At 33.4% G+C, this 11,683-nt stretch overlaps 1 protein-coding gene across 1 annotated transcript; it reads right to left on the bottom strand.

The window, feature by feature from the left end:
- Positions 1–402: 402 nt before the first annotated feature.
- On the bottom strand, positions 403–6,690 carry LOC131074241 (protein kinase STUNTED). Its single transcript, XM_058010825.2, has 6 exons — positions 5,454–6,690; positions 3,475–3,726; positions 3,226–3,386; positions 2,437–2,516; positions 2,169–2,316; positions 403–1,116 (listed from the first exon to the last, which is right to left on the bottom strand). Exons 1-6 carry the CDS (start codon positions 6,046–6,048, stop codon positions 757–759), a joined length of 1,596 nt encoding a protein of 531 aa, XP_057866808.2. The 5' UTR covers positions 6,049–6,690; the 3' UTR covers positions 403–756.
- Positions 6,691–11,683: the final 4,993 nt, after the last annotated feature.

Raw genomic sequence — 11,683 nt, 5'->3', positions numbered from 1 at the left:
TGAGTTTTCCACAGTTTAATCCAAAAGCTCTATGTATCAAGTGCTAATTAATTGCTGTTTGATTCACCTGTCTTCTAGATGCTCTATCATTGAACTACTGGGCCCTTTCCGGCTATTCATTCCTTTTCAGTTTGGTCACTTTTGGTGTGTTCCCTGCTTTTTGTTCACCAAAACTGCCTTAACAGAATATAAAAAAAGGAACTAAGTAAAAGCATAAACCAAACAGTATCTGCAACCAACAAGACTAGATGGCACTCTAGGAGCAAGGTAACCAATTTTATATGCAACTAATCACAAAAAAGATGTTCCCTAACTTGATACACATTTTCCAATTTACTTGGATGCAACTTCGCAGGTATTCAGGCTTGGACTCGCAAGGCACATTAAAAAAGCACTCATGCATCCACAAAACTCTCTTTATTATTTTTTAGTGCACACAAATACAAGCTAAGATAGACATGAGTCACCTCACTCTTTCTTCTGCACAAAACTAAATTGCTTATGAAAGGAAAACGAAACATTTCCTTTTGCATGCCACAATGCAATCTACAGCCCTTCCAATCAAACTCTGCTGAAAACCATGCAAGGCACTATTTATTGCTTTCATTGCAGCCCCTCTTGATAGTTGAGACAGCTGTGAAATTTGTTGTCTCATAGATGATACTGCTTAAACTTCTGATCGTCTTGGTTGCTGAGACAACTGTAACTTTTTTGGTGGCCGTCATGTACCTAATTAGGATAATTTCATTTCACTAATTAACGGTTAAGCTTGTAGTCAGGCTTTTCGTCATCTGCATCTAAATCCACCCCCACCATGGCTACTGCCAGATGCCCTTTGAGGGCCTTGATGTTTTCTTTCTCGTTGCCAGTGATACAGTCTCCATTGACATTAATCATTGCGAGACAGGCATGTTGTAGAAGCCCAGTATCATCATGGCCTTGGAGGATTCTCACAACCTGACTCATGCATGGCCTCCATGACTCTGTTGGGTGTAGGCAAACTGCTGCAGCCCTAATCATTCTGTCTACCTGCTTCATATGCTTCGCCTTAAGGCGGGATTTCAAGCGGGGATCCACTAACTCCTCTATCAATCCTCCATTAAGTAATGGCCTTGCCTGTTAACAAAACAAAAAAGCCACATATATAAATTTCCGTGGGTGGGCATTTTGATTTTGTTGGTAATGTAAAGTAAGAAGAAGAACATAATGAAATCCAGGCAAACCAAAAAACATTACACATTTTGTGTCATCTATCTAGATTCCAACTGTGTTCCATCCTCTTTTGTTTACAGAAGAGAATTGAACCACTGTGGGAAGCCAGATAGACCATGAAAAATATTGCACTAATCATCATGAAAGTATCCTGGTTTTATTAGTTTAATAGATATTGAAGGAAGCACAAAAGTGCACAAAGACCAAAACCATGGGTTGAGAGAATAAGTTTAGAATACTATTATTGCTTCCTTCTAAAGAGTAGATAGAGTTTTGAGGCTTGAGACTCCCAAGTATTCATAGAACATCCCAGCTCCATTGTTGTCTGAATGGATAATTTCCACAAACTCTTAGAGAACTCGAATCACAAGTATGAGACTCCACTCCTCTTATAAAACGGAAAAAAGACCTTTCTTATTTACATGTCGAAAACCTCATTTGGAATAGAATTTAGTCACTCAACAGAAATTAATTATTGTAATACTTTGGTAAGTTGGTAATGAAGTTATTTGTCCTAAGAGAATTGGTTTAGTGGTAAATGGCTCCACTCTTTTAAAAGGAAAGCTGGTCCAAATCTCTCATTCAGGGAACATGTTTGTGAGAAAAACTTTTAACTTTTAAGTGGATCTGCCTTACTCAAAGCAAGTGTGTTGATGAACTCTTTTTATTTAAATGGTGGTTAAAATGCTTTGACAAAAAAACTCTGTGATTGTATCAACATTTTAGACCACATTCTGTGATTCATTATCAGAAAGAGGAAGAAAAGAAAAGATGGATTGCCGGTTTGGCTACATAAGAAGGATCCAAACAACCAATGTAATCCACCCATTCTTTTCTTTCTCGTCCTGACCATGCATCCAAAACATTGATGCAAACAAAAATTCAATGCATTTCAATCATTATCATGGACTGAAAATCTTATGTTTATCATTGAAAAAATAGGTAGGTTAATGTACCCAAAGAACTAAGTTCTCGTCGCTTCCTTGTTTCTTTGTCTCAATGGGCTTCCTCCCTGTGAGTAGCTCCAGCAGAACCACCCCAAATGCATAGATGTCTGTTTTCTCTGAGACCTTCCCGTGCTGGAAATATTCTGGAGCTAGATACCTGTGACGCAAGCACACATATTGAATTAAAGATCTCTCTACATTCAAGATTTATACAGTATTGACACGCTTAATTGAACTGAAAGGAAAGGAATCAGTTAACTAAATATTTTTGCTTTACCCAAAAGTTCCCTTCACCGTCTTGCACAGGAATGGTACTGAAGCTCCCAGAGTCCATGTTGCCAGCCCAAAATCACACAACTGCGCCAAAATACATTACAATAAACATTTCATCAGGCTGTTGTTGAAGGATTTTCAGAAACAGGAACCAGATGTAACCAATTATATTATATTTTATAGACCACATATTATAATTATTGAAAAATGAATTTGATAGCTGATGTAGGGATAGATATGATAAAAATGCCAACTTAAGCTTGGACAGATTCCATGGACGAAGTTAGAGCTATAGTTTTTATGCTGCAGATGGTCTCATAAAACCATCTAGTGCATTTTATTTGCACCCACTAAAAATCCTTGATTAACGTAAACCTCTGCCATTCTCTACAGGGCAAACATGAGATAGTATATCCTTCTCTCTGTTTAAGATATTATTTAGTATTTTACTTCCAAATTGCAGCTGCATGCAGTTTATAATTTTTCTTCAAAAATATTGTTTGACAGATTTCTAAAATATTGTAAGAAAACTGGAATTTGGAACAATTTTTATCCAAAATATTCTTAATTTGTCGGTAGATCTGCCAGTTAACATAGGAGCTACAGAAATCTTTTATAAATAATACTGTATTTTTGTCACCATGAATAAATCCTACAGGGAGCATACAAACAAAAAATACACTGCTGATAGCTTGCTTCTGGGATCACAATGTAAGAGTTTCATACCCCCAAAGTTACAAAATGCCATGAACCCCTAAGATACTTAAAATACTCTGTTATTCTGTGATATTACCTTGGCTGTTTTCCTCCTAGAAAGAAGTACATTAGAAGGCTTGATGTCCCTGTGGACCACGCATTTATGGGTTCCATGATGCAAATAATCCACAGCCTTGGCGATTCCTATTGCTACTTGAAGTCTGTCAGGCCAGGAAAGGCAGCCCTTACCTTTCTTCTCTGTAATTAAACCCACAAACTCATAACTAACCATAACCATAGCCATAGTCATAAACCAAAACAGATGATGTGGTTTACTGTGCCATACCGTGAAGATGGTATTCCAGACTTCCCCCAGAGATAAACTTGTAAACCAGGAAGAGTCCTTGGGGATCGATGCAGAAGCCAAGTAGAGGAACCACATGCCGATTTTTCAAGCTGCTTGCGATGTGCAGCTCTCTGCAGAATGCCTTGCCAGATTCCTTGTCATTCTTATCTAAATACTTAACTGCAACTAACTTGCCATGCCTCAGCCTGCCTCTGTACACACAGCTGTGTGCACCCCTCCCTAACACCTTGTCTGCAAAAAGTTCATAACCATTGTCATTCACAATCTCAAACTGTTCAGAATCAGAAAATACAAAACCTCAAAGACCGTTAATCCCAAAAATATCAGTAAAGAAAAAAAATATTGGTTTTTCAGGAATAAAAATTTGTAGGACCTTAATAAAAATTTGATTAAACAGGTACACCATACAAAGCCAAGAATGCTATAATCAAGAATACTCTTTATTGTACCTGGAGAACAACTAGGTTAGTCAGGGATACTGGATCCATAACCATTAATCAATAAAAATAAGATCTGAACGGTATACTTAATCCCTATAACCCATTAATCTGAAAAGAAAAAGGTATGTAAATGCAGAACTAAAAAAATGTGGGCAAATGATTATAGAAGAAATTAATCATAATATCCATAGCCATTGATCTCACATAAAACCTCACAGATAAAGAGATCCTCCCGCGGAAGGGACCGCGCAATCATTTTTCTTGTTTAATGATTCAATGAAACAGGAAAAACGGGAATAATAATTACTTCCAAAATAGAAAAGCAGGAACAATACCATCTTCATTTTGAAATGCGAAGTGCATTCCAGAAACGGAAAAACGGGAAAATGGGAATAAATCAATTTGAAATGCAGGGTACATTCCAAATGGGAAGAACTTGAGTCATCAGCTTATAATGAAGACCAAATTTCAAACAGGAAAGCAGGGATGATTTGAATCTTCAGCGTACATTGCAGAGAAGGTCATTTTTAGGGATATTTTCTTGCTAATGTCTCAGACTGAGTTAAAAAAATCTATCACAAAGCACGTTAGCAAACAGATATCCTTACAAACTCTGAGAGAGATAATTTCACTTGCAGCCTCCCTTGAAAAATGAGTTAGTAACTTAGTTTTGGAAAAACGCTCGGCATTGAAAACAAGATGCGGGTTAAGCTGAAAAATGGGATGGTATATCGAGAAATTCAAACAGAAAGAAAATGAGGGCAAACAGCACAAATAGTTTCCATAGCCTTAATCCCCCTAAGAAAAACTGCTAACAACATTAAAAACGTAGCTTCGTCGATGAAATAAATTTCTGGACGAAGATTACAAAAAAGCTTTTGAAATCAGAAAATCAAAATATGAGTGAATGAGTATAAGAACATTAAAGACAAAGCTTCCACAGTCAGTAGTTGCAAAAATTGCATGATAAAAAATGGGTTGAAAGTTTTTAAAACATTTCTTGAAGGAAAAGACTTTCCGGTCAAGAATAAGAACATTCAAGACTTAAAGCTTTGACAAAACCGCTGAAAGATTTTTTTTGGGATAAACACTGTATGAAGAATTAGAGACACCACAAACAGAATACAGCCTATCTGATAAAAACTGGATAGAGTTCTGCAAACACCGCAAGCGTGGGCAGTCAATAATTGCTGAAGAAAATGAGCTTCTGATCAACAACTGCATAAGAAGTCCCGAATTCATCAAAAACAGGGGAAAACATAAGTGGGTCACTGCAGGCCAAGAATATCCAAGCCGTAGAGCTTCCAGCTCCACAGTCCATAGTTAAAGAGAAGGATATGAACAGCGTCAAAAGCTTTTGGAAACATCAAAATCAGAAAACAGGAAAGGAGAATAAAAGAAAAAATGGGTCAACCATTAGAATATTTAAGACTTCGAACTCAAGATTTGCACAAATATTGAACAAGGAGAAACAACTATAAGAAAAAGTGGGTTATTAAGAGAAAAATTGTGTAGTACCTTGAGAAAAATCTGCAGTGGCAGCACAAATCTCCTCATACTCCAATCTCATCAAGCCCTCAACAGCAGGCGAAATTTGGCGTTCTAAGGACTGGATCCTAGCCCATTCAAACTCCTTAACCACATGAGCATCCGCAAGACTACTCTCCATTCCCTTCTCTAAATTCAGCAGCAAAACAGTTGCCCCTGGATTAGATGCCTCCCAATCCCGCTGAGACCCAAAGCTGAATCTAAATGAAGAATTAACAGAGCAGACATCCTCATTGTTGTTTTCTGCATCACAATTAAGCCCATTGCATCCGTTACACTCGTCCTCTGGATTGGCCCCCAGAAGCCATGCATTGTTATTGTTCTCAGTCTGTCCGAGAAGTCTTTTTCTGTGACTGAAAAAACACAATCCCATTCTCCATCGCTGCTTCTTCTTCCTGTGGAGAAATTTCATGGCTGTCTCACAGTCCACATCAACCCTGCTTGTCAAGTCTCTCTGAATAGTCCCAGTAGCATTATAAGCATAGTCATCCTGAGGAGTACTACTTTCTTGAACTTCTTTTTCCTTTTCTGCATTGATTCTCTCACTGCTGACTACACACCCCATGAAAAGATATGATTTGTTGTCAAGTACCAAGGCGTATCATTAGACCTGTGATCAGATCTGTGGGGCAAAACAAAGCTAAAAAGTAGAAGGGCCTAAAAAGCTATGCGTTCTCTGCCACAATGCCTATATTTCTAATACCTTTCTTGAAATGCAAGAAATGCTTCCCAACAAGTGTCCAAGATTGCTGCAACATTAACAGGCAGTTGGTTCAGATAATGTAGGTGCGTGATCAAGCCCCATACAAACTCACCTTACAGGATTCTAATTTGCATTGATCCAGGATTCTAATTTGCTTTGATTCTCCTGATATTTTATTTCTCTATCTCAATCTGGAATCTGAGCTGATTAGTTCTTTTTCAATTTCTCTTTGGTGGGTATTTGCTATTAATTTCCATGGATTCAAATTCACAAATGAGTACCTACATGATATGATCTGATTGTAGTTAGTAATATAACAACAAAGGTTCTGAAGTCAGAAGGTGATGCATGCACGCAGACAAAGAAATAAAATATATATATATGAGTAGCCTAATGTTTTAAACTAATAAAACTGTTGGTCCATAATCCATGGATGAGCTTCTGAAGAAAGCTGATAAAAATAAATTTGTAGGGCCGCCTTTGCTAGCTTAGCATGTGTGCAGTTCACCTTCCTAGGCAAGTTATGTTCCGTCTAAAGATTGTGAGCTTTTTTAAATTGTCTTATATCAAAGTAAGATGTCAGCTTAGTTTTTGGTTAGTGCAGGTGGAGACTGAAATGGAAGGATGATGGTGAATTTAGTTATGACTTTGATAATGTAGTTTTATTATTATACACATTTTTTTTTAAAATATTATGTTACTTTCTTAGATGAATTTAATTATATTGCATTTAACGTAAAGGTAACATAGATTCTCAACTAAGTCACAAATTACTTTCAGGTAATTTGATAAGTCTGTACTCAACATAGAATGTCTAAGTTACCTTGATAGTAAAGTTCTCAAAAATGGGACATGTTTGACAATAGTAGTTAAATTAAAGGTATTTTCTAAGAAAAATATTTGAAAGGAGGTATCAGTTTTAAGAATAAAGTATTTAATTAAAAAATTTAAATTATATTTTATAAATATTTTGTAATAGTTTTGTGATATATTGATATACAAATAATTGGTGTATTAAAATGTGTCTAAATTTAGATTTGGGTTCTATATAATTTGTTATTCGTGTTTTTATACACTTATCTCCTACTTCATGTATATGCAGACATATTGTAATTGTTGATTTTAGGTTTTCACAATCCATAGTTCTGGTACGTTTCCGATCACACTCCATGATCCATCATGAGGTTAGATTGTTTGACAAATTTTTGCATCAATGCTATGCGATCCAAAACATCCTTGCAAAAAATTGTCACAATGTAACCTTATGACGGATCACAAAGTGTGATTAGATGCATTGATGCAAAAAACTGCCTCACAATCTAACCCAGAAACAACAATGACCATATAGTAATTGTGTTTTATTAATAATTAATGTTTTAATTTAGATTCTTGTTCTACATACTCTGTTACACACATTCTTATACACGTGACTCTTACTCCATTTATATGAAGACATATTGTGATTAGATGGTGTGCGTTTTCCACAATCTATGAAATAAAATGAAAAGCACACACAATTTTTTCCAAAAAATCTTACATTTTAATATTGTGATTACCTTTTTTATGTATGGACATATCGTAGTTGGTGTATAAGAATGTATATAAATTAATATTCTTGTTCTACATAATCCACTAGACAAATTCTTATAATGTATCTATTTCTTCATTTATATGTCAACATATTCCAATTGTATTGCACACATTATTGTACACTTGTCCCTCTCTTCATTATATATCTCCCTATCCTCACATTTGTTACACTTAAATATACACATGTTTTCATGTACTTTTCACCCACCTTGATCTCGCCCTTCATTGGTCTCAAGTCAAGTCTATACACCATCATACTTTACCCTTTTCAATTTAACCAATTTTTGGCAATCCTTTCCTATCAAGGTTTGACTAAACATAAATTTGTGTAACTCATTGGTGTCTTTCTATTTATATGTATTAATTGCATTCATTTTACACATTCAAAGTGTCTCCACATCTCCCAAAATATATTTATATATAATTGAAATTACAATACTTCAATTTGTGTAATAAAATGAATGTAGATATGCACGAGTGGTATAAGAATATATGCAATTATTTTCAATCACACACACTCATTTATGTAAGTTGACCTAAGAAGATGTGTCCCCTAACAACGTAATGATAGCCCTTTCAAGTTATTTCTAGATATTGTGTCCTTGGATAGCGAGAAAAATAGAAGAAGCAAAGATGCACTAAACAAGTAGAGAAGTACTATTGTACTAATTGTCAAATAGGACATTTCTATTTAGCACAAACTTCTTTACCTTGATACTTAGACTCAACCCCACAAAGAGCAAACAAAATATTATGATCTTGAAGTGAACAATAGATATAAACATTCCATTTTAGATTCCAAGACATATTGGTTTTTAAAGTCACATCAAACTTTCTTCATTATTTTTAATTATATAAGTAAAACCATCACTTACTACATTTAACATGTATTTGATATGTATTATTTGAGAACACATTAATTCACAATTTTTTCATTAAATTAATCTAAATTAATTATACTTACATATAAGTGTCATTAGATAGTCAAAACTTCTTTTTTTTCTTATATTCTTTTACAATTTTAAAGCAATTGATTTTTTTTTAAGTAACAACACAACAAAAATAATTTAAAATTTTATTCAAAATCCAAATTGTGAAAAAAATTCAAAAATTATAATTTATCTATAAATCTCATCTCATTTTTTAATTTAAATCAATTTAATGAAATTTATATTAATAAACACATATTAATCTAAATTAATAAAACTAGGGTCTTTACATTTTAAAAAAAAATGTAGCCTCTAAATAATTGTTCTTTCAATTATATTTTCACTAACATGTAGGTTAAGCATTTGACATCAAAAATAAATAAATCAATAAATGTAACACTCAAACATCAATATCTAGGTAACATATATTATAACAAAGTTTTTAAATATGTAATAAATTCACTCAAAAAAACTATAATTTAATATAGAAAATCTTTCCTACTTTTACATATTATATATGTATATATGAACAACCTTTCCTACTCTGACATGTACTACATATATATAGACAACATTTTCTACTTTGATATCTACTATAGAAATAAACTTTATTTCGTCAAATTTTCAACATATTTCAAAAATTTGATATCTTTACTTTATTTCATTATAAGACTAATTTATTTATATTATATTTAAATAATTTTAAAGTAAAATAATTTATAATAAAAATCAAATATAAATTCTAAATTAAAAAAAATTCAAACTATTGTTTCAGAATCACATGTTTTTCCCAACTATCCCTGTAAAAAACCTGTAATTAAACCTTTAAAAGTAATAATTTTATCAAGTATACTTAATATTCTAAAAAAGTTAATGAGAAAATAAATAAATACCTACAACATTGAAATGTCAATACTTAGGTAATCTAATAATTTAGATATACATAGAGGGCAGTATTTCGTACTTGCACACATGCTTTTGAAATAAACTAAAGCAGTTTGTCGGTGGAGTCCTTTTGTAAGCATATTATATGTCACAATTTTATTTGTATTTTGAAGGCCCCACATTTAGCTAAGGAATAAAACTTGGTAGTAGCTAATAGTAAGGTTGGAGGGGGATGTTTAGGTGAATGGTTAAATGTTGGTGACCATTCTCTAGGCAACAACCAAATCAGCTAGGGATGCTGCCGTTGACCTAATTAAGCTTTTATAGTTATATAAAAATTTGGATGTATTTTAATTTGTTAATCTTTAAAATCTTTTTTATTTTCATTTTAGATCATACTTTATAGTCAAATGAAAAAGTTTATATTATTTTTCGATTGGATCTATTGAAAGACAAGGAAGAAAATAATAGAATTGTAAATTTTGAGAAATGAATAATTTTAAAAATGGGAAATGAAAAAAGGAAAATAAAAATGTACACAACAAATTAAAATGTAAATCTAACAAAAAGAAAGCTAAAATAGTCGAAGTCGAAGTCTGAGTAATGTCAAAGGAGAAGTGATACATATCAAAAGAGGGAACTAACAAGTTGAAGACAAAAAATAAATAAACAACAAATAATAATTATTAAAAAGTAGTGCAAGAATTAAATGGTAAACAATGGAGTAATAATCACAAAAAATAATAAATGTCCATGTTTGCATGGGTTTGGAGCTTCCTTCAATGAACTCCTTTTGTCTATTTTATTTCTTGTAAATTGGGTCGCTTTGCAAAACAATGCCCTAATAGTAATTGATTAAAAGGATTGGATCGAGGAAGTTAAATGATATTAAACTAGAATATGAGCAAGGATTAGTTTTAAAAGAAAATATTTTTTTTTAGAAAGGTGGAGGTTGTCTTCGAGGTTTGTGATGTTGATGCCCTTAAGTCTCTCAATAGTAATAATTTTCATCTAAAGGGTACTCTTAGCAAGGTAGAGTCTAAGTCTCTTCCAATGAAGAACCATAATTAGGATTGGCACCCTTCCCCTTTGGTTCTCTAAGGGGTGAGTTGTCACTACTGAAAAAGCCCATAAAGGTCACAAAAGGTTATCCCTATAAAGGAAATAAAGATCATTGCTGAGGATGGTGAGATCATTCATTTAAGGAACATAGAGACTATTATTTCTCATAGATAGAATAAAAACGGTAAATCTAAAATGAGGCATTGGGGTCTAGCAAGTTCACTCATATCATGTCACCTCTAAGAGAAACTATGCAAGTTGTTGATTTTGATGATTTTGTGCCCTTCTTGTTGAATCTTATGGAGGAGAAAATAGGTGTTTTTCTATAAAAGGGATGATTCTTTGGAAAACTAATATTTTAGAATGATGAGAAACCCAAAGAAGTTAAAAAACATTGGGTGGAATTTACAAGAGGAAAACTTAACCAAGAGGAAATATATATTCGAGAAATTACCAAAGAGGTTGCTAACTACAATTAGAGCAGTCTTGAAATGAGTGGTCCTAGACCCATAAGTAAAACACATAATGAATCCCATCTCCTAGAATCTAGGAGGGCTTAATAAGCCACACAAGCAAGCTCTTCTATGCAAATTAGAAAGGAGAATATGTATAGTTTTTAAATGCTCCTTCATAAAGTTAAAATAAGTGGATTGTTTCTTAAATGTAAAGAACAACATGCAGAAGGATGGTTCTTTCTATGGTGTTAACTCTAATGAGGCATCTAGAGGTATAGTTACTTTATGGAATAATCTTTTTTGTTAATGTTGCCCAATTGGTGCCCAAATCTCATCATTTGGTTGTCCTCTTGTCTAATAAATTAGATAGCTAAATATATATTTTTTTCTAAAATGTACACTCCGAACACTTATTTAGAGATTCAAAAGTCTTTTGAAAGAACTTTTTGAGCTTAGGGAGGCTCTTAAGGACATAAAATCACTACTGGATTGCAACTTCAACACTCCTTTGTCCAAGTATAAGAAGAAAGGAGGTTCAATGGAGTTTACAATAATATAGAGGACTTGACCAATTGC

Source organism: Cryptomeria japonica, chromosome 8 (assembly GCF_030272615.1).
Source record: "Cryptomeria japonica chromosome 8, Sugi_1.0, whole genome shotgun sequence".
Classification (NCBI taxonomy): Eukaryota; Viridiplantae; Streptophyta; class Pinopsida; order Cupressales; family Cupressaceae; genus Cryptomeria; species Cryptomeria japonica.
This window is presented reverse-complemented; position numbering and strand designations above follow the sequence as displayed.

What these genes read in the sequence shown, in the direction of transcription:
- LOC131074241 (XM_058010825.2), bottom strand. Translation starts at nt 6,048, where the DNA reads ATGGGGTGTGTAGTCAGCAGTGAGAGAATCAATGCAGAAAAGGAAAAA. An exon ending in CACTGCAGATTTTTCTCAAG is followed by an intron (nt 3,727 to 5,453) that starts GTACTACACAAT and finishes AACTTTTTGCAG; the next exon opens with ACAAGGTGTTAGGGAGGGGT. An exon ending in ACGGTGAAGGGAACTTTTGG is followed by an intron (nt 2,317 to 2,436) that starts GTAAAGCAAAAA and finishes CTTGCGTCACAG; the next exon opens with GTATCTAGCTCCAGAATATT.